Below are 24,009 nucleotides of genomic sequence, written 5' to 3'. Positions count from 1 at the left end.
TCCACAACATATGTATAATTTTCATACTTAGAAAATAAGCATTCATATTCAAAAAGTTGAAAGCTTAGGTATGAACAATGGCCTATTATATAATTTACTGGCAAAATTTTAGAACCTAGAACCATCATGAGGTCATTTTAGCTTGAATTCTTAGGTAGTTGATGTGATAATAATTTAACAATAGGTACAATCTGAGACTCTATAATGGGTCAAAACATTTAATAGACAAATGTTTTCTGGTTTACTAAAGAGAATATGACGTCTGGCTGTAAATTACTGGCCTCTGTGACTCATGGACAGTACAGCCATGGCATGCAAGAGTCCCTTCCTGTGCCATTTAGTTGTATACTAAAGTATACAACACAGGCTAATGACTGAGATTCTAACCTGACAACTTCTTCCTTTGTTTCATGTCAAAATGACACTCTTTTTTAAGATCTATGCTGTGAGACAACATTACCTCACAGACGGATTCAAATAGACAATCACGTGCTTGGGATGGGCACTGGGTAAATATGGGCACATTGGGCTCTCCTTTTGAATTCCTGGTCCCCAATCTCCTTATCTCATTCCCTAGTTAACTCATTTCTCTCTCTCTCTCTCTCTCTCGCTCTCTCTCTTCTCCCTCTCTCTATCTCTCACTTTTATTCACCGCAATGGCTATTTTACACATCTTCTATCCTAATTCACATCACAGAAAAAACTTAGGTGCCTTTTACCTTCTTAGGACCAAGATCAGCATCAGCAACTATCCATTCCTCCTTTCCTCCTGCTCAAACAGAAGAGTCTCTATCTCCTAGCTAAGACTAACCCTCTATTTGTGCCTTGGATCCTATCCTTCATGAATGTCAGAGGTCTTATTTTCTCAGTTACCTCCTTCCTCTTTTAACTTTTGGCTTTTTTCCATTATCATTTTACCTTCTGTGGAATTCTCATCTCTTTACATATACTGCTCCAGAAGTTACAGCTGAACTCTCCAAAAAGTTGTCTATCCTCTTTATCTTCAAATTTCATTCCTAAACCTGCTATAATGTGACCTCAGTGCCCATAAATCTTCAGGAAAGGCTGTTTCCAAGCCAGACAGCAAGGTTTTGAAATGCCCTGGACACTCACCAGCCTTTCTTGATACATTCTTCTCTAAAATTCAGGTTGCCTAACATTCAGGATTCTATTTTCCAAACATTCCAACTGCCATTTGTTCTGATTTTCTTCCTAATTTTCCCAGTATCTCTCTGGGTGCTCATTTGCAGTCTCCTTTATGGTCTCTATTTCTCTATCCATCCTGAAAATGTTAGCATTTTCTTTTTAGTTCTATCTCATATATATGGGAAGGAGCCTCTATGTACAACTCATTGGGCAAACTCTTCTACCCCAAAGACTTCAAAACCCATCTACGTACTATAGGTTGTACCTCTTCTCTAATCTCCAGATTGATTGATCTAGGTGCCTAAAGCAGAATTCTGCCTAGATGTCTTATATTAAATTCAGCAGGTTCAAACTGAAATCATTATCTTCTTCAAAGCTGCTTCTCCACCAATCTTTCCCATCTCAGTAAACCCAGTTCCCTAAGACAGAAACTAAAGAATTATTCTTAGTTCATCTTGATTTACTGCTCTCTGTCTTTCTCATCTTTAGCTGTTTCTCTCCCATTCCACCTCATCAGTAATATTATTCACACTCAATCACAAATTGCCCAATAAGTTCCTACTATTTTTTAATCCATCACTTATTTCATTTTCACTCCCATTGACCCCAAATTCAGACAACCATCATCTCTGTCAAAACTACTACAGTTGTCTATTATGTGATTTGTTAGACTCCATTCTGGGCCCCTTCGTGCTATTTACAAGGACGCTCCTGAAATTAAAAATTGACTGTTGTTCCACTTTAAAAAGCTTTTCAATGGCTTTTCATTGCCCTGAGTATAAAGTCTAAACCTTTTAAGGTGGATATTGAAGGCTCATCATCACTTGGACCCTGTAGATTAAATGCTCACCATTTTTACTCCCACATCTATATTTCAATTACTTTGAACTTCTTTGAATTCTTCAAAAGTGCCAGTTTTCTTTCTTCTAAACTTTTATAACTGTAGATCCTGGGTATTATAACTCTCACTCCCATCTATTTACTTAACTAATTTCAACTTATTTTTTGTGTATATTTGAAACATCAGTTTATCTGTTATTTCCCCTGCCAAAGGCCTGGTCAGTTCAATTCAGTCACTCACTTGTGTCTGACTCTTTCCGACCCCATGGGCTGCAACATGCAGGCTTCCCTGTCCATCACCAACCCTCAGAGCTTACTCAAACTCATGTCCTTTGAGTCAGTGATGCCATCCAAGAATCTCATCCTCTGTTGTCCCCTTCTCCTCCTGCCTTCAATCTTTCCCAGCATCAGGATCTTTTCAAATGAGCCAGTTCTTTGCATCAGGTGGCCAAAGGACTGGAGTTTCAGCTTCAGCATCAGTCCTTCCAACAAATATTCAGGACTGATTTCCTTTAGGATGTACTGGTTGGACCTCCTTGCAGTCCAAGGGGCTCTCAACAGTCTTCTCCAACACCACAGCTCAAAAGCATCAATTCTTCAGCACTCAGCTTTCGAGTCCAACTCTCACATCCATACATGACTACTGGAAAAACCATAGCCTTGACTAGACGGACCTTTGTTGGCAAAATAATGTCTCTCCTTTTCAACATGCTGTCCAGGTTGGTCATAGTTTTTCTTCCAAGGAGCAAGCATCTTTTAATTTCATGACTACAGTCATCATTTGCAGTGATTTTGGACCCCCCAAAAATAAAGTCTTTCACTGTTTCCATTGTTTCCCCGTCTATTTGCCATGAAGTGATGGGACCAGATGCCATGATCTTAGTTTTCTGAATGTTGAGCTTTAAGCCAACTTTTTCACTCTCCTCTTTCACTTTCATCAAGAGTCTCTTTAGTGTATATGTACCATGGAATATTACTCAGCCATTAAAAAGAATTCATTTGAATCAATTCTAATGAGATGGATGAAACTAGAGCCCATTATACAGAGTGAAGTAAGCCAGAAAGATAAAGACCAATACAGTATATTAACACATATATATGGAATTTTAAAAGATGGTAATGATAACCCTATATGCAAAACAGAAAAAGAGCCACAAATGTACAGAACAGACTTTGGGACTCTGTGGGAGAAGGCGAGGGTGGGATGTTCTGAGAGAACATCATTGAAACAAGTATACTATCGAGGGTGAAACAGATTACCAGCCCAGGTTGGATGCATGAGACAAGTGCTCAGGGCTAGTGCACTGGGAAGACCCAGAGGGATGGGATGGGGAGGGAGGTGGGAGGGGGGATCAGGATGAGGAACACCTGTAAATCCATGACTGATTCATGTCAATGTATGGCAAAAATCACTACAATATTGTAAAGTAATTAGCCTCCAACTAATAAAAATAAATGAAAAAAAAAGTCTCTTTAGTTTTTTCTTTGCTTTCTGCCATAAGTGTGTTGTCATCTACATATCTGAGGTTATTGATATTTCTCCAGGCAATCTTGATTCCAGCTTGTGCTTCATCCAGCCCAGCATTTTGCATGATGTACTCTACATATAAGTTAAATAAGCAGGGTGACAATATATACAGAGCCTTGACATACTCCTTTCCCTATTTGGAACAAGTCTGTTCCATGTCCAGTTCTGTTGCTTTTTAACTGCATACAGATTTCTCAGGAGGCAGGTCAGGGGGTCTGGTATTCCCATCTCTTTCAGAATTTTCCATGGGTTGTTTTGATCCATACAGTCAAAGGCTTTGGAGTAGCCAATAAAGTAGAAGTAGATGTTTTTCTAGAATTCTCTTGCTTTTTTGATGATCCAACAGATGTTGGCAATTTGATTTCTAGTTCTTCTACCTTTACTAAATCCAGCTAGAACATCTGGAAGTTCACGGTTCATGTACTATTGAAAAGCCTGGCAAATAATATGGACTCCCCAAATTCTTGACTACCTTTATCTCTCCTGCACATTTTACATTATTTCTTAACTGTCAGCCTCTCCTAGTAGATGAAATTGTTACAAGAGTAGGATTTATTTCTATCTTTTTATGTATATCTCAGGACAGAACTAACCCAGAATATATTACACTGTAGATTTATAAATAGTTTTGAATTAGCAAATGAATAAATAGTAGTAGTAGAGTTCATCCTATCCATCTGTGGGTAGAAGATTCTAGAGTTTTCACCTAAAGCACAAATTTATTAATGTTTATTCTTCATTTAAGACTCTGGTCTTTTTTTCTTTCTGTTATTATGATTAACCAAGATGACAGCTTCAATTTAGCTATTAATAGACTTTAAGCACATCTCCTGGTTCAGCTGGTAAAGAATCTGCCTGCAATGAGGGAGGCCTAGGTTTGATCCCTGGGTTGGGAAGATCCTCTGGAGAAGGGAAAGGCTACCCACTCCAGTACTCTGGCCTAGAGAATTTCATGGACTGCGTATTCCATGGGGTTGCAAAGAATTGGACACAACTGAGTGACTTTCACTTTACAAGCACATCTTATCATTCATGATTTTAAGTAGAATATTCATAGTTATAGCAGTAACCTGGAAGAGGCTAGAAATCTGGGCTATAAAATCAATAGGAGAAGCAAATATTTATAACAAAACAGAGGTGTGACTAAGATGGTGGAGTAGAAAGACCCTGAGCTTAAATCCTCCAATAGCACACCAAAATTACAGCTTTTTGCAGAGACACTGTCTATGAGAACTACCTGAAGACTAGCAGAAAATATTTCTCACAACTGAAGATATAAAGAAGGAACCACAACAAGATGAGTCAGAGGGATGGAGATGCAGGATAGTCAAGACCCATACCCCTAAGTAGGTGATCCATAAACAGGAGGATTACAATGGCAGACATTTTCCCCAAGGATTCAGGGGTCCAAGCTCCACAAAGGACTCTTTAGCCCAGTGGTCCTGCACTGGGAAGATGAGTTTCCAGATGTTTGGCTTTGAAGGCCAGCAGGGCTTGCTTATGGGAGAACTATGGGGCCATGGGAAACAGAGACTCTACTCTTAAAGACTGCAAGCAAAGTCTCATACTCCCCAAGACCCAGCTCAGAGGCAGATATTTGAAAGAAGCCTGGGTCACGCCCACTTGCTGATCTCAGAGAGCTTCCTGGATAGAGAATAGTCAACTGGGACACACTTTGGGGAGATAGATTATGGTGACAGTCATTCTGAGGAGCTCATTCTACCTCAAGGAAACAGGTATAGAAAGTGCCATTTTGGAATCCAGGGGTTTACCTGCCCCCACCAGTGGGTTGGCACCAGCCCTGACTGACCCGCTCCCCACAAACCTCAGACCCCTGCAGCCAGCTGCCCCAGGACCTGGTCCTGCCACCAGCAGACTAGTAGCCACCTGGGTCAGAGCCAGCCCTGCTCACCAGTGCACCCATGGCAGTGGGCCCTGCCACAACAGAAGAGCCTAAATAGCCCACGTAGAGGGTGCCCCTAGAGCATATGGCTCTGGTGAGCAGAGAGGTGTGTGCTGCTGGATGCTACAAGACGTCTCCTGCATACATAAAGCTACTTCTCCAAGATCAGGGAATGTAACTGACTTACTTAATACTTACAAGTAAACACAGAGAATTGCCCAAATGAGGAGATGGAAGAAAATATTTCAAATAAAGGAACAAGACAGGAAAAAAAACAAAAGTGAAGGAGAAAAAAAAACAGAGTGAAGTAAAGATAAGCAAGCTACCCAATAAAGAGTTTGAGGTAATGATCATAATGATGTCCAACAAAACTCAGGAGAAGAATGGATAAACACAGTGAGAATTTTAACAAGGAGTTAGAAAATACAGAGAAAAATCAAACAGAGCTGAAGAATATAATAACTGGAATAAAAAAAAAACACTAGAAGGCATTAGTAGTAGATTAGATGATACAGAGGAACAGATCAGTGGACTGGAAGGCAGAGCAGTGGAAATCACTCAAGCGGAACATAAAATAGAATTTTAAAAATGAGAATAATTAAAGAGATCTATGGGACAACTCAAGCATCTGAATGTTCACACTGGACTTCCTTGGTGGCTCAGATGGTAAAGAATCTGCCTGCAGTGCAGGAGATCTGGGTTTTATCCCTGGGTTGGGAAGATCCCCTGGAGAAGGGAATGGCAACTCATCCCGGTATTCTTGCCTGGAGAATTCCATGGACAGAGGAGTGTTCACATTATAAAGGTACAAAAGGGATGTGAGAGAGAAAAAGAAAGAGAACTTACTTAAAGAAATAACAGCTGAAAGCATTTCTAAATTGGGTAAAGAAACAGATATTCAGGTCCAAGATACACAGACAGTCCCGAACAAGATGAATCCAAAGAGGTCCACATCAAGAAACATTATAATTAAAATGGTAAAAAAAATTAAAGATAAGGAGAGAATCTTAAAAGTAACAAGAGAAAAGCAGCAAAATACACTTTTTTTTTTTTTTCAGGTGCTTACAGAAAATTTTCCAGGATACATTCCATGCTGGCCAAAAAACAAGTCTCAATAAATTTAGGAAAACTGAAATCATATCAAGCACCTTTGCTGATGATAGAATGAGGCTAGAAATTAACTAGGAGACTAGAAATCAATAGGAAAAAGCTGCAAAGTAAAACACTAACATATGGAGGCTAAACATGCTACTAGAGAGCCAATGAGTGACTGAAGCATAAAATAGGAAGTTAAATACCTGGAGACCAATGAAAATGGAAACATAATAGTCCAAAATCTGTGGGACACAATAACAGCAATTTTAGGAAGGAAGTTTATAGTAAAGTAAATCTATCTTTGGAAGCAAACAAACAAAAAATCTAAAATAAACACTAACCTTACACCTAAAGGAACTAAAAAAGAAGAACAAACAAAACCCAAAGTTATTAGAAGGGAAGAAATAATAAAGATTAGAACAGAAATATATGAAATAGAGACTAAAAAACAATAGAAAACAGATTCATAGATACAAAGAACAATTAGTTGCCAGGAGAGAGGGAGGTGGGCGCACAAAATACTTCAAAGAGATTAAGAGGTACAAACCTCCACTTATATAATAAATAGTAATGCAGATATAAAATACAACACAAGGAATATGGTCAATAATATTGTAATAACTTTGTGTGGGACATATGGTACTGATGTATGCAAATGTCAAATCATTGTAGTATACCTAAAACTAACATAATATTGAACATAATATTGTATGTCAACTATATTTCAATAAGAAAATAATTTTTTTCCTACCTAAAAATAATAAATGCTACACAGGTTGTGGATTAAAAGGACCCCTTCTACACTGCTGGTGGGAATGTAAATTGGTATAGCCACTATGGAGAACAGTATGGCGTTTCCTTAGAAAAACTAAAAATAGAGTTATCATATGATTCTGCAGCCTACTCCTGAGAATTTATCTGGCGAAAACTACAATTCAAAAAGATACATGCATGCCCCTATTCACTGCAGCACTATTTTTTAATAGCCAAGACATAGATGCAAACTAAATGTCTGTCAACAGATGAATGGATAAAGAAAATGTGGTATATATATATATATATATATATATATATACGCACACAAAAGAATATGCATGCATGCCAAGTCGCTTCAGTTGTGTCCGACTCTTTACAACCCCATGGACTGTAGTCCCAGGCTCCTCTGTCCATGGGATTCTCCAGGCAAGAATACTGGAGCAGATTGCCATGCCCTCCTCCAGGGGATCTTCCCAACCCAGGGATTGAACCCGCATCTCATACTTCTACATTGGTAGGCAGGTTCTTTACCACTAGTGCCACCTGGGAAGCCATATCTTATGCTTATATTATAATAAATATGTAAAATACTCTCCCTCAGAATCTAACAGATTATGCATTAATAACAGTTTAATTTATTTGCAAAATTCCTTGCCAATGTTAGGTTTCTAGTTATGTTAGCATAGGAACTTCCTGATGCTATATTATTTTCTTTTCCCCAACACAAAACACTCCCTCTGAAAATATGCCAGCTTTCTTTACAGTCCTGTTCTGTTGACTATAAACAGGGGCTAAGCAATAGTGCAATGCATATCCACAACTTGAGGGGAGTAAAGCATCATTCAGCAGCATCGTTTTTTCCTTGATATTAAGGAGAACTTTCTATGATTTCCTCATTATGACAAGAAGTTCAGCTGCCAATGCCTCAACCTTTTAAAAGAGAACTGTGTTAACTGGGTTTAACTTGCACTTTTACTGCTCGGCTTTTGTGAAGGGAAAAGTGGTAACCAAATATTGCTGGTGACTGACTATCCTTTTGGGTTTCAAAGTAGAAGAACTGAAGACATTGATTTTGCAACCCACTCACCTTCCAGGTCGTGAGTTAACAGAAATAGAGGTAGACAGTATTGTAACCCGACTTATAATAAGTACTATGTAAGTATTGGTTGTTATTATTTTGGGTACTATTATTATTTTGATGTTAAGAACAGTACAATGAAGCATAAACGAGCCCTTCACTGTCACCTCCTAACTAGTACATAAATTCCAGTGCAGAAGAATGTGGCTATAACACACAACAGATTGGTAACTTGCCATATCCAGTAGAGGCACAAGTCCCTTTTTAACCCCATAATCCATTAAGGTTTATGTAGCAGCTTTGTAATACATCTTCACAATCACTCTTTCCTTTCAGGCACTGTACAGATGGCAGATGAATACCATCAAGTATCATGTGATATTTATACTGTAAATGATAAGTTTTATTTTTCAAAATACTCTAATGAAAAGATTCTGCTTTCTATTTTCATTGTATCTCAATTTGGAGTGATCACATTTCAAGTGTCTAATAACCAAGTGGCTAGTGCTACCATATTGGACAGTGCAGGTCCAGTGCCTTATACATTTTGATGGGCTTCCACCTGTATTCTCTCAATTAAACGGCAGAAATATCATCACCACAGTGTCCATTTTTGCCTTTTTCCATTCTCCCATCTCCCCTTCTCATCAGAAAACTTATTTTCATTGTGCTAAAACCTAAGTGCTTCAGGGCTGACCCATCCCTAGCTGCTGGAAATGTCTGGATCAAGGATGATGATATGATCCCATACTAGGCAATAAGTTCTAAGAGGAAGCTCCCCAGGGACATCCCAGGAAAAGTTTCTTCATTTTTAGGAGAGAGCCATAGAAAAACAAAGCTTCTTTGTCCTTCAAGAAATGAACAAAGAAGCATGTACTAGCAACCAGCCTACTACCCAAGGGGAACAAGCCATAGACAGGATGAGGCCAAAACCGTAGACTGTATAAGAAGGGGCAAGCTTTCTTGATTACAGTGCTGCGCTTCTGGATTAATCAACTCTGAAGGCTGTCCCACCCCTAGATTTGTAATTATGTTCTTTATTCTGAAGAATAGAAATATTCTGAAGAATATTATATCATCTCTAATAATACCATGTTATACCATCTCTAATAACAACTGAGAGCAACACTGATATACTGAAACTTTTGGGCATCTTTTGAAGCATTGTTTTGTTAGTTTTACTGTTTCCCTATTGTTGCTAAAATTCCTCACCGTTTAATTGTTATCCGCAGGGCACCTTCCGAAACATCTTTTTGTTTTTCTCTTCTTTGGATACCAGGCATTAGAGCAGCTGTTTTCCACTGCTTCTACCCACTGCTTCTAATTAATTTCTCTCTTGTTTTACAAAAACAATGCTGTGTCTCCCACTCTTACAGTTTTCAGTCTTTATAAGAATTTTTATTACTAACAACAATGTAGAAACAATAAAAGCTAACAAATAAGGGGAAAGGCGTAATGTTTTTTCATTTTTTTTTATATAATGCTCACAGTTTTACTGTTTAAATTAGTACCATCATTCATTAGACACAAGCTGCATTCCAAAGCTCCTTGGTGGTTTTGTAATAAAAAACATTTGGGCTTGATTTGCTCAATACCATTCACCCACTGTGGGTCTTAAAGCAAGTTGCTTACACAGCAAAGAAAAAAAATAAAAAGATAAATGTCTCCTGCCTTGAAAAATTAATGGGAAGATTATAAACCATGTAATATATGTAAAACTTAGGGTTAAACTTACGATTTTCTGATTCTAAATCAATTTTCTGATTCTAAATCTCATGTCCCCTTCAGTTTACTACAACTTCGTTTCTTCATTCACTCATTCCACAATCATTCATTGAGAGGCTGCTATGGGCCACGAAGATTTATGGACAAATATGGTAAGGTCTCTGCTCTTTAGCAGTTTACAGTGAATCAGACAAATAAGTGGATATTAACAAGAGGGAGGCCATTTAATTTAGCGGTTCATTACATAGGCTATAAAGCTAGACAAATCTGGATTTGAGGGTCAGCTCCACTTTTCATTAACTTTGTGGCCCTGGTAAAGTTACTTAACATCTCAAAACCAATTTTCTCATCTGAAAAAAGAGATAACAGTATCCCCTTGTAGAGTTGTTGACAGAAGAAAATGAGATTATGTTTGCGAAATGCTTCGCTCAGTGCCTATTGTAAAGTAAGCATTTGTCTGCTGTGGGCAATCATCCTTATTGTCATAATAGATATTACGACAACTGTAAATATAACTGTTCAGAATTAAATGAAAAGGGCATGTGCGTGCCTATGGAGTAAGAAAGCAGGACATTTAAATCAGTCTCCAGGATTAGAAAAGCTCTGTCTTCTAAAAAGGGCTTCCCGGAGGCACAGTGGTAAAAACCCGCCTGTCAGTGAAGGAGACATAAGAGACAAGGGGTTCGATCCCTAGGAAGGGCATGCAGCCCACTTCGGTATTCTTCCTCCTTTCCCCGCGAGCCGGGTCTCCCTGTCTCCCACCGGCCACCCTGGCGTCCAGCGAGGGAGTGACGGTCGAGTCTGTGCAGCGGCGCCGTGAGCGGCTGGTGCCCACCCGACCGTCAAGCGGCGGAGGTCCGAGACGCAGCGGATGCCGCGACAGAACCATCGCGGTGAGTGTCGCCGTCTCCTCCCCGGTGACAGTCACAGACACCCTTAAGGGAGGCTGGTACTGTTTACAGTTACATCCTGTCAACTTCAGAATTCACCAGGGGTTTCTCGCGTTGGTCCACTCGCCTGATCTTCCTGTTTTCTCCGAGGTGGTATCGAAACCCCAGACTTCCCAGCCTTGGAGGGGAAGCCGCGCAGCGCCGGCCCCGACCGCGCCAAGCCATCGCCCTCCCATCCCCACCCGCCCAGGCCCCCACGGCGCCCGGGGACTCAGGAGGGCTCCGGATCTCCACGGTCACCCTGCTGTCGGGCTCCTCGTGGGGTCACTTTGCCATATGCAGATGGAGAGGAACACAGTGCTGACTGTCCGGGAGCTGATCTGACCATTCTCTCTGGCGGACGACCACATTAAAAAGGCAATTTTAGTGTATTAGTCATAGATTATTACAAACTATAAACTCAAGGGCAAGTTTATTACAGTGTATCTTTATGAAAACAAAAGGGTGTACAGTGTCCACACACTGTGACAACGGTGTAAAAACTACATTGTGAGCTCTGATTATTTCTCTCCTGTGCCACAGAAACATATTGTATAAAAACTGTCAGAAAACTGATATGAAGAGATACTGCCTCATTTGTCTGTAAAAAAAATGCAGCTCAGTCACATGACTGCTTCCTGGAGCTTGGGAATAGTTTACCCTGTATTCTTGGTTGAATTTTCCCTCTATTTAAGATGTATCCATAGAATTGAAGTGTCGATGTAATAGTTCTCTCCTCTTGCCTGCAGGGCAGTTGTAATAAATCTAGGATGTGATGGAAAAACAAAAATAAAAACCGCCTGTCAGTACAGGAGACAGGAGACAAGGGTTCCATCCCTGGGTGGGGAAGATCCCCTGGAGAAGGGAAAGGCTACCCACTCCAGTATTCTGCCCTGGAGAATCCCATGGACAGAGGAGCCTGGCAGGCTACAGACCATGGGGTCAAAAAGAGTCTGATGTGACTGAAGCGACTTAGCACACACCTCCCCTAAAATACGGGCTTTCCTTGTGGCTCAGCTGGTAAAGAATCCCCCCGCCAATGCGGGAGACCTGGGTTGGGAAGATCCCTTGGAGAAAGGAAAGGCTACCCACTCCAGTATTCTGGCCTGGAGAATTCCATGGATTGTATATAGTCCAAGGGGTCACAACAAATCGAACATGACTGAGTGACTTTCACTTTCACTTTCACTTTCCCCTAAAATAGCAGAAGTTTCTGGAGAGGTTTGCAATATGGAGGTCACACTTCTAAGTGTGTAATGCTGTGAGTTATTCTAGGAACTACAGATTGATTTCTACAACTAAAGGTAGGGATGCTGGGGGAGAAATGGAAAATGCGTGGTAAATGTGGCCAAATCCAAGATTTTTAGGATTAAACTAAGGAATCTGAAGCCTTTTAATCTGGGTGTGAGAGTGCTAGATGGAAAAATGCCTGAATTCCATATTATAGGGTCACTGTGAACACACTGAGGTTCAGTAGGGCTCTTTTTCTTCTCTATAATTATAAGGGGGAAAAATAACAGATTAAAGCAGGTTTGCAGAATCCCAATTGCATTTCATCATGCTAGAAGTTTTAAAACTGTCAAAACAAATTTTCTAATTTTGACTATAGTCAAACACTTTCCCGCTAAGCAAAGAGAACTCAATAAACAGTTTTATTTGTTTTATAAATAGTTTAGTAAAAGGAATAATATTTGTGAATTGTACTAGCTGAAAAATGTTTGCCTAGTAAAACTTTACCAATGTATGTGAGTTTTCTAAACTTGAAGAGACAGAAGGAACCGGATGAAATTGATGCTGCCCTTTTACAGAAAAAAAACCTCCTAAATTGTAGGCGCTGTGTTGAATGGAATCCTTTAATAGTCTGCTGTAGAACAATCAAAATTCTTGTCACTTCTACAGGGATTTTCACAGTATGTTCTCTAGAAACCCAAGCTCTTAAGAAGGGTAATCAATTAATGAATCAACAAAGATATTGCAGGAAACCTTTAATCACTATAATTATGTGACCCAGACAGTTTCCATGATCATTGACCATTCTCAATCAATCTGTTCTTTTTCTGTGTGACATTTTCAATGAAGTAACCTAAAAATATTTTGTGTGTTAGTCGTTCAGTCATGTGGTGTCTGACTCTTTGCGACCCCATGGACTGCAGCCTGCCAGGCTCCTCTGTCCATGGAATTTTCCAGGCAAGACTATTGGAGTGGATAGCCATTTCCTTCTCCAGGAGATCTTTCTGACCCAGGGACTGAATACAGGTCTGTTTCATTGCAGGCAGATTCTTGACCATCTGAGCCACCGGTAGGTAATAAGAAGAGACAATGAATGTAAAAGAGATTATTACAGCATAAAAGATCTAGCTTCTGCTAATTTCTATGGGTAGGACTGGGGAAAGTTTTCTGTTTAAAGTATAGCTTGTACAACTGAAAGATGGGGATAAAAAAATACCAAACTGATAAACTTGTGCCAATTAAATTAGGTAATAAAGTAATTCTCAAGTGCTTGCATGTAGTAGGCATTCAATAAGTATATCCTTTTGTATTGTGGATCTTTTCAGCTTCCTCTCCATCAGTCTCATTGCCATTCCAACTCCTCAATAAGTGACATGAACACACACACACAGGACTTGAAAGATACAACTTTACTGTCATAATGTTTCTAAGTGTGACTAGATGGTAACAACAAACCCTCATCTTTTGTATTAATACCCCAATTTTGAAAAACTTTTTCTATATATTCTAGGTGGGAGAGAAATCCCAGCACTTACCTCTCACTATCAGGTCCTACTTCAAAAACAAGTTGCTGCAGTTGTCTGATCCTTCTTATAGTAACCTCTTTATTTGGCCAGGAGGCAAAACACCCAAGCTAAAGCAGTTAGGTTTGCCCCCAGGACACAAAGAGCAACAGAAACTGTTTTGCAGTAGGATCGTGGCCTGATGCTCAGCATCTAGAACAGCCTGTGTCCTGCCTATCTTCCATAGCTGCCAGCTTTCTATGCACACTGTGAGCCCCCAGTATCCTTTTTCACATATGCCCTTTGTGTTTAGTGTTAGACTCTATTGTTGGCGACCAAATATCAAGTTGAGGGAGAAGACTAGAGCTCTGAGGTCAGAGGGTATTCTCATGCTCCCTGAAATTGACCTACAGCACGATTTAATTAGAAATAGATGTAAGAGGGGAAAAAAATCAAGACACCCCCTAATATTTTTTATAGAACAAAATTGAAGAAGTTAAGAAATTACTTTGTGGATCCAGGTAAATCCTTAATCTACACTTGAGGAAATTATTACCATTAAATGAATTAAAAAATATGCCACCCAGAATGTTGGTCATTAGTACATCCAATGGTTTATATAGAAAGTTGCCAGATTAGCATCAAACCCAGACTGCAATTCATCCTTAATGGAAAAATCAATAAAAAATTTCTTTTTTCTTTTTCTTGTTGCCTCTCTGTGCTGTTGATGGCTTATTTGTGAGCTTTCAGAAACTTATATAACTACCTCTGTTCCACCGGAAACCTCAAGCTATACCCATCTCACTTCTGGACAATTCTTTAGGTCTAAATCCTTAATAACAAAACTCACAATGTCTTTGAAGATGAAGTGGGGTCCTGAAACTTTATGTCACATATAACTGTTTCTTGTATTTACTAAATAACTAAATAAATGACAAAGAAAAAGGAGGGAGGGAGGAAAGGAGGAAAAAATTTGTTGAAACAGTGCTTCATAGTCATTGAAATACTATATTGCTATACAAGCAAAATTAAGGCTTCCCTGGTGGCTCAGTGGTGGAGAGACCACCTGCTAATGCAGGAGACTTGGGTTCAATGCCTGATCAGAGAAGAGAAGATCCCGCATGACGTGGCCGAGACTGTGCACCACAACGATTAAGTCTGAGCTCCAGAGTCCGGGAGCTGCAACTTCTGATCCCATGTGCCTCAAGCCTGCGCTCTGCAACAGGAGAAGCCATCACAATGAGAAGCCCGCGCACCGCAACTAGAGAGCAGGCCCTGCTCGCCACAGCTAGAGGAAAGCCCGTGCAACAACAGAGACACAGGACAACCAGAAATAAAGTTAATTTCAAAATTATTCTAAATAGCACAATTAAACCCCTTCATGCAGACTGTAAATATAAACCTATTAACCAAAAGCTTTGGGAAAAAGTGCATGGAACCTGGCCAGTGAGCTGCAAGTATGTCCAAAGTTAGTTCCTTAGAAACAGAGCCTGAATTGGAGATTTGACACAGGCAAGAAGTCGAAGTGAAAGCTACAGAGAGTCCTGGCTTTGTCTTCCACAGGGTCACCTCCGCTCTTGGCACCACCAGCAATTTATATGAACCAAGAAATCCACCTCCCTTCTCCTTTTTTTCCCCCTAAACTAGCTTGCTTTAGTTTGGTCTGGATCTTCTTCAGGGACGAGGAGTCTTATAACATCCTGCTATTTCACAAGCAAACTTTGCTTATTTCCCTTTTTCTCTGACTATTCCAATTCACATCTCAGAACAAAAAAATAGCCCCCACTAGATAGAACTTAATTCTAAATCTGCCCATTACTAGCTCGGAATAGTCACTTCCACGTTAAGGATCCAGATGGGAAGTCATTTGTAGACAGATAGCCATTTCCTTACCAGAAGCCCAGAGAGGAAGATGGGGCCTTATTTCCTGTCAGAGTCACAGGATAAGGATTAGAGGAATCACAGAAGGTCTTGTGAAGTCTATCTCCAAAACAGTCTGTGTGAATATATTCACTTCTCCATCCACCCTCAGTGGTCGTCGTTCCCGCTCCACCCCCAGGGGTCGTCGTTCCCGCTCCACCCTCAGTGGTCGTCGTTCCCCATCAGGACAGTTTCAGTACCTTCTGCTTGGTCTCCCTACTCCCACTCTGGCCCGTCTGCAACCAGTCTTCACACAGCTTCGAGAAGACTCTTTTAAAGACATAAATCCAATAATGTCACTCCCCTTGCTTCAAATCTACCAGTGTTTTCTTAAAATAGTATCAAAACTTCTCTTCAGGGCCTCACACAATCTGGCCCCCAACACTGTCTCTACCTCAATTCACAGACTCTTACTCTCTCCACACCCATCTCACTTCAGCCACACAGGACTTCTTTCTACCCCTTGAGCTTACCAAGTGAGGGCCTTCGCTGTTTCCTCGACCTAGAATATTCTTCCTGGAGATCATTCATACCTGGTTCTTTCCTTTCCCTCAGATATCAGCTTAAATATTACCTCTCATTTAAGGGGCACCTTTCTCTGATGTCTCCATCTACGAAAGTTTCCCAGGCTTCCTCTATCATATCACATTGCTTTATTTTCTTAACAGTATTTACCACAATCTGACTTCTCATCTAATTTATTGACTTTCTCCTTCCCCTAGAATGCATGTTTGCTGAGAGCAGGAAGCTAGTCTGCTTATTTCATTGCTATACTTCCAGCACCTAGAACTGTGTCTGACACATAGTAGGTACTCAGTAAACAATCACTGAACATGTGAATAGGTAAATAAATTCTGAACGGTCCCAACTTTTTTCCCTACATTCATAACTGATAAAGAAAAACAACATTGCTTCTTTGAGTCACAGCCTCAAGTTTCTCCGGGAAATCATTCAGTATACCTTAAAGACAAGGACCATGCCATTGCTCTACCAGGTTGTAGTACAGTGTCTTACACACAACTGGTCCTAAGTGTCACTTAAATGAATTAATACATCATGGCTCCTATTCCTGATGTTGTCAAGATAATTTCATGTTATTTTACTGTTTATTTACACAGATTTAGTAGAACTCCTTGATATTTAATTGAGAAGCATAGTGTCATATAACTTTAAAAATAAAGTGAAGCGGAAGTGAAAGTGAAGACGCTCAGCTTTGTGACCCGACTCTTTGTGACGCTCCGACTCTTTGTGACCCCATGGAGCCCGCCAGGCTCCTCTGTCCATGGGATTTTCCAGGCAAGGATACTGGAGTGGGTTAACATTTCCTTCTCCATTAAAAATAAAAGCTATCTCTAACTAAATTTAGTATTGTTCCACATAAACCAAGAACTAGAATTAGCAACACTTCAATTCAACCAATATGCGTGTGTACATGCATGCTTTGTTGTTTCAGTCGTGTCTGACTCTTTGCAACCCTATAGACTGTAGCCTGCCAGGCTTCTCTGTCCATGGGATTCTCCAGGCAAGCATACTGGAGTGGTTTGCCATGCCCTCCTCCAGGGGATCTTCCCCACCTAGGGAACGAACCTGTGTGTCCTGCAGCTCCTACATCACAGGCAGATTCTTTTACTGCTAAGCTACTGGGGAAGCCCAGTTATTAAGTGCTTATTAAGTGTGACATGGTGTTTAAGTGTTTTACGTATGTTATTAGTACTATGCTTGACCCTAAAAGAGAAAGGAAGAAAGAAAGGGAAGGAGGCAGGAAGGGAGAGAAAGAGAAAGAGAGAAAGAACCTCTAAGAAAATTCTTTGTGCCCCTTAAAAAGCAACACATTTCCAATAAGTAAAGGTATTCAAACAAAACAGAAAATTTCACCAAGAATATTCTAGAAATAGACCAAACATTAGACGAGTTATTTTACTAAATGACCCTTTATAAATCAAGACATTTTATAAGGTCAACCCTCTTCTTTTACAAATACGGAACAGAAGCACAGACAAGCAATACAACTTGCCCAAGATGAAATGCAAATTCCTATTTCTAATCTTCAAGGCAATCTACCAGTGCACTCCTTCCTTCCTCACTCCTCAGTCCTTACTTGACTCATAATATTTCTTGACATTCTCAAACATACTTCAACAAAAACAGATTTGCTTACCATTCCCAGCACACCTGGCTCAATTTTTCCCTCTGTGCTTCTCCACAGACTTCCACTCCCACTGTCAATTTTATGCCAAGCTATGTCTCTCCTTTTAAAGTAACAATTATGGAAAAAAAAATTTTTTTTAAATTAATGTCTCTACATCTCCATCTGATCTCAGTACTCAAGAGCTCCTATACCTTTCCTAATTCATAAGGCAACCTAAGTAATCTTAATACACAAAGCAGATCAAATCACTCCCTCACTCAAAGCTAGTTGTTTTCCAAGATACTTAAGATAAAAATCTATAAACTCCCAAACAAAAATGACAAGGTTCTGCATGGTCTGCCCCTGCAGACCATGTCTCCCTTCCTAGCTTTACCTTAAAGCTACTGTTCCTTTTATTTCTGTTAATGTACCCCTCTGGCTCTCTTTAAGTTCCTCAAATGCTTCCTGCTCTTTCCTATACTGATAGTTTCACAAGTTGCTCTTTCTTTCTTAACGTACTGACTTCCAAGATTCACCATAAATGACGTTTTCTTAGGGAGATCCACTTTAACCACCCCCACATTCACCAATGCATCAAAAGAAGGCCCTTCTTGACATTTTGCCAAAGCACCTTTTTCTTGCCTTTATAACACGTCCATTGTTTTAATGTGGGCTTCCCAGGTGGCGCAGTGATAAAGAACCTGCCTGCCAATGCACGTGACATAAGAGACACGGGTTCAATCCCTGGTTTGGGAAGATCCCCTGGAGAAGGAAATGGCAACCTACTCCAGTATTCTTACCGAGAAAATTCCATGGACAGTAGAGCCTAGAGGACTATAGTCCATAGAGTTGCAAAGAGTTAGACACAGCTGAAGCAACTTCATACACACATGCATTGTTTTCATGATGTATGTTATTCCAGAAGCTGCCCTGTTCTTCCCTGTTCAGGTGGGCAGACCAAGTCACATTGGAGCAGGTATTACAGAAATAAGAAACACTCACTTTGGTAAATGTTGACTGAGTTGGTTTTCATAGAGGAAAGTTGAGTGGTACAACAAAGGAAATCCATACCACACCCCTGGTATAAATTGCTGGTTACCTGGGAAGAAGTAGACCATCATATTTATCATATTTTCTGGGGAAAAAAAAAAAGCAGAGAAATCTAACCTCCTCTTCCCAATATCTGAAGCCAAGAAACTTAGCAGAGAGCAACTTTGGCTGCATTCAGTAGAGGGAAAAGACATGGAATGTCTTAAAATAAAATTTACTGGAAGAGAAAGACAAACTTGTGAGAAAGTCATCTGAATACAACCCAGAGCCTAAGGACCCCAGAAGGAGGTTCCAGGCAGTATGTGGCCAGAGGCCAGCCATTCTCTGGGTCCTTTCATTCTAGCACAGTGGCTGTGCTTCAGAAAATTGCTGCTGAGCTTCATGGCTGAAGTTAGAGGGTATGAATTAATGTGACTCCTAACGATGGCGCCCAAACACAGACACACTGCAGCCTGGGCAGGGATGCAGTCCATGGGCCTCACGGTGGCAGCGGACCAGCACCGCCCTTCAGCCCAGACAAGATCAACCTGCAGCAGCTGCACCATGTGCCAGTGAAAGCAACCAGGGCGCCGACCCACCAGACTGGGTACACTTGTTTACTGGATGAACGGTTTCTTCTCTGCGGGTCTACCTCAGTAGACTGAAAGTTTCATGGAAGAAGCTAGCGTGTCTGTCTGGCTTCCGCTCAGGGCTACCAAGTATAGCACAGGTGGCACCCGGCTCCACGAGGACTGTCCTTCGCCCGGAACATGACATGAAGACTGCCCCTTAGAGCCTGGTAACTGCTCAACACCTTCACCCTTACCCTAGTCATCACTGCATCACCAGAGAGGCAGACATGAAGCAAGCACTCAATACAGATTTAGAATTATATAACAGAATGCATGATCTATTCTGTTCATTTGCATACACTTCTATGATTCTTTTTAAAGACGTTTTTGGGTATTTCCCTCCACATACCTAATATGGTATGTCCAAAAGGGATGATTTTATCTATTTTGAGCCACAGGAAGTCAGAACCGGAAAGAAGGTTAGAGTGATAAGTGTTTTTATTTTACTCACAAGGAAAGGGAAAACCAGAAAGATAGGATGACTTTTATCCCTTGGTAGAAAAGCCAAGACGAGAACCGCGGGCTCTTGCCTTCCAGTGCCTTTTGCTGTCTCTAGCCTCCACCTGCTCTTCAATAGCTTTCTCTTGTTCTTCTTGTGAAACAGAGGTGGAGGTCACTTAATCGCTGACCGCTGTTTGTGCCTTTGACTGCCAAGGCACTGGATTAACTAGGGAAATGCGGATGTGTGTGCTATATTTGACCCAAAGTGGTAGAACATTACCAGGGAAATTTCGTATATCAAGACCACAAAGAAAGCTCCACTCTATTGGACTGGTGAATTCTTCAAAACACACCGTATCTTTTAGGATTTCTCTTTCAGTATTTTCAGCACTAACAGCATACTTCTTTCTCCAAATGCTCAGGAGTCACACCAACAGCAGCATATTCTCAAGCACAGAAAATGAAACAGTGAATACTCAGAAAGAGAAACAAAAGATCAAATCTACTTAGAGGAAATAAAGGATTAGTGAAAAGTGTGTTCTTAAAATTATATCTGATTTTTATTAGATCAATAATTGCTTAAAATAGGAAACTTCCCTGGTGACCCTGTGGCTAAGACCCTGTGCTCCCTATCCAGGGGGGCCAGGTTCCATTCCTGTTCAGGGAACTAGATCCCACATGCCACAATTAAGACCCAGCAGAGTCAAATATATATGTATATGTATACATACATATATACACACACACACACAGATATATATGTTTTATAAAAAACTCAAAAAATTGCTTAAAATAAATATACTTCCAGCTCCAACTTGGTCTTCTGTCTTTGTATTACCAAGATTTGTAAAAATCTTGTTTGGTGTAAAATTTATCCTGTACTTATATGATATGACTCTTGGGGTTCCCTTGTGGCTCAGCTGGTAAAGAATCTGCCTGCAATGCATGAGACCTGTCTTTGATCCCTGGGTTGAGAAGATCCCCTGGAGAAGGGAAAGGCTACCCACTCCAGTATTCTGGCCAGGAGAATTCTATGGATTGTATAGTCCATGGGGTTGCAAAGAGCTGGACACGACAGTGACTTTCACTTCACTATATGATATGACTCTTACCTAAATTAGTACCTAATTTCTTTCCAACAGAATTAAAGTGAGAAAAATCAAGCCTTCTTTTCTATCTCTGCAACCATCTTTCATTTTTAGATTTATAGTCCTCAAACACCTATCATAAAAATCAGCACCAGTAAAATAAAATACTGATTTTGAATAGGTGACCAGACCAGCCACTGAAATGTTCTCCTTATAAATGATGCCCAAGAGAATTCTAGGAGGGCTACTGGATGGGAAAATTACACTTTGTGTTATTTGCAGACTACAAATAATATTAATGCCTTGTCAGGACCTAGACTAACTGTGAGGCAGTTTACAGCTGTGTGTTTCTCATGCTTTGGTCTGATTTAAGGCTCATGTAAACACAGTTCTGGACTGTGAGTCAGTGGTGGAGAATCTGTGCAGCCCCAACACTCTGGATCACCTGTGAAGAGATGAGGACAACCAAGGCGCAGGCCCTAGCCTTCAGAGGTCTGCAGAACGATTTGACCTAGGACAGCAACTAAACGCACAATTAATCTGGCTCATTTACATGAGGACAGGTCTGAGCACATGGAGTCCCTGACTGGAAAGACAAGGGACGTATTCTAGACAGGGGTTTTCAGAGCATGAGGTGGTGGGTACTCCTCCAAGTTCAAGGGAAGGGGAGGTGGGATCCAGCATGTTTTAGGTTTAGAGAGTTAACTGGCAGTTGTGAGGGGGAAAGCATCCAAGAACTGAGAGAATGGTGATGGTGACGGGGGCGGGGAGGAGGGATGAATTACCATACCTTGCAAATATTCACAAATATTTATCTTACAATATTTATTTGTCCTTTTTCTTAATTATTTTTTCTGAGAAGTTACATTCTCCACCACATTTCCCCACCAGTTAATTATAACTAATCAAGCTGTGAAATATCACGTCTCTCTTTTCTCCAGTTTCCTGGGAGAAAGGTCTATTTGAAGACAAGAAGTCAACACTGTCATCTATAAAACATCACAGTAGTATTCTTAATATGAAAGAAATAGTCTCAATTATTTTCACATACATTTATTTTGCTTTTTATTACAATCCTGTGAAATAAGTTGAGTTGGTGTTTTTATTCCTATTTTACAAGAAAAAAAGAAAAGTGTTCACAAAGATATCAAGCAAGCTATTTAAGGTCACACAATGGATTGTGTTATGTCACTGGGACAAGAACCTGTCTTCTGATTTATGTGCTCAGGTGTTCACTCAATAGGCTTGTACTGGACATACCGTGTGTGGCTGGTCATCATGATAGTTCCTAGGAAAAGAACAATTTACCAGGTAGTTACTACATCTGCCCTCAGGAGGTCAATTAACCAGAATGTTCAGTAAAGTGTGACTCAGATCAAGACACCGGATCTGCAAGGTAAGCGAAGTGGGACCAAAGAGCTGGAGCACCCAGCGAAGCCTAATGAGGCTCAAGGGAGGTTCCTCTAACAAAGTCACTGCTAACTTGGGACCTTAGCCAATTCAAGACAGTGACTGTTCGGCAGCTGTCCTGAATGGCTGAGGGGTGAGGTGTAAAGTAGGAAAATGGAGACAAAAGTGTTCCGAATAAAGGGAGCAGAGTCACAACTCCATAGTGTTATTTCCATGTGTGCATATATGTGTGCGCACATGCGTGTGTGTGCATCCCTCTCATTTAAAAAAGTCACACACTGTCCAATTGTCATTTCTGTGTAAGAATGAATTACTATGTTTACCATAAAATGCTGACATACACTCAGGAGATAAGATATAAGAGGAACCCCAAGAAATATAAGGTCCCTTCTTGGGTTACCCTCATTAATCTCTGAAAATTAGAATTTTTCTAGGGAAAAGAAGGACTTAAGAGGCCATCTAATAATTCTAAAGAAGCAAGGCAGGAATTGAAATACAAACCACTTACTTACTTCTATGATAAGGAATTGAGGGAAAAGAGGGATTCAGAATATGACATGCTACAGTTGTAGATTCCAAGAGTTGCCAAGTGTGAAAGAGGCATGTAGAACACTGGCGGACTATCAAAGTGCTACCGTATGTGAGGAGTTTGAAGGAGAACTTCTCTCCCTGCTTTCTATCTCTGCAAGGCAAGGACTGAAAATTTAACATAACACCCAGTACCTCTCACTACCACCTCTCAGCTCCCCTAGACAAATCATCGATCATCCTCTGTTACAAATGCTTGTAGTGCATATTCTGAGTGTAATTCCCAGAAAAATGATCCTATGGAAACTTTCATAATTGAGTTATTGACCTTTACAGTTTTTTCAAAGGAGAAAGGCCAATGAGTCACACGTATGCTACAACTCTAGACCATCTGAATGTCTTCAAATAAGATGGCTTAAGAATTTGTTTAATTCTTGGCTCTCTCTAATAAACTCACGATACAAAAACCTACATTTTAAGCCCTGATTTATCTAATTAAGCTTCAAGTTATATTTGCTTCTGGATATATCACTTAGATAATCTGCTATCTCCTTACGCATGGTGTCCAAAAGCCCAAGTCACTCAGAAGCCCCCACTCTTCAGTTCAGTTCAGTCACTCAATCGTGTCCAATTCTTTGTGACCCCATGGGCTGCAGCATGCCAGGCTTCCCTGTCCATCACCAACTCCTGAAGGTAGCTCAAACTCATGGCCATTGAGTCGGTGATGCCACACATCTCATCCTCTATCGCCCCCTTCTCCTGCCTTCAATCTTTCCCAGCATCAGGGTCTTTTCCAATGAGTCAGTTCTCGTCAGGCAGTCAAAGTATTGGAGTTTCAGCTTCAGCCTCAGTCCTTCTAATGAATATTCAGGACTGAATTCCTTTAGGATGGACTGGTTGGATCTCCTTGCAGTCCAAGGGACTCTCAAGATTCTTCTCCAATACCACAGTTCAAAAGCATCAATTCTTTGGCACTGCCGCCTTTCTTTATAGTCCAGCTCTCACATCCATACATGACTACTGGACAACCCCATTCTTACAAAAGTACAATTGACCAAGCAGTCTCCTCAAATTTCTCATTCTGGGTCATTAAACCATGAT

At 40.5% G+C, this 24,009-nt stretch overlaps 1 protein-coding gene across 8 annotated transcripts in view; it reads right to left on the bottom strand.

The window, feature by feature from the left end:
* Positions 1-24,009, bottom strand: part of PTGER3 (prostaglandin E receptor 3) — a 225,914-nt gene that overhangs the window by 190,637 nt on the left and 11,268 nt on the right. Inside the window, exon 2 of one of the 8 annotated variants that reach the window (XM_070467933.1) lies at positions 21,781-22,258. The exons of the other annotated variants lie outside the window; for them this stretch is intronic. Coding sequence (XP_070324034.1) covers positions 22,247-22,258 — 12 coding nt within the window. The 3' untranslated portion in view covers positions 21,781-22,246. Of the gene's footprint in view, positions 1-21,780; positions 22,259-24,009 lie in introns of those variants that run through there. 8 annotated transcript variants of the gene reach the window in all.

This window comes from Odocoileus virginianus, chromosome 5, assembly GCF_023699985.2.
Source record: "Odocoileus virginianus isolate 20LAN1187 ecotype Illinois chromosome 5, Ovbor_1.2, whole genome shotgun sequence".
In the NCBI taxonomy this organism is placed as follows: Eukaryota; Metazoa; Chordata; class Mammalia; order Artiodactyla; family Cervidae; genus Odocoileus; species Odocoileus virginianus.
This window is presented reverse-complemented; position numbering and strand designations above follow the sequence as displayed.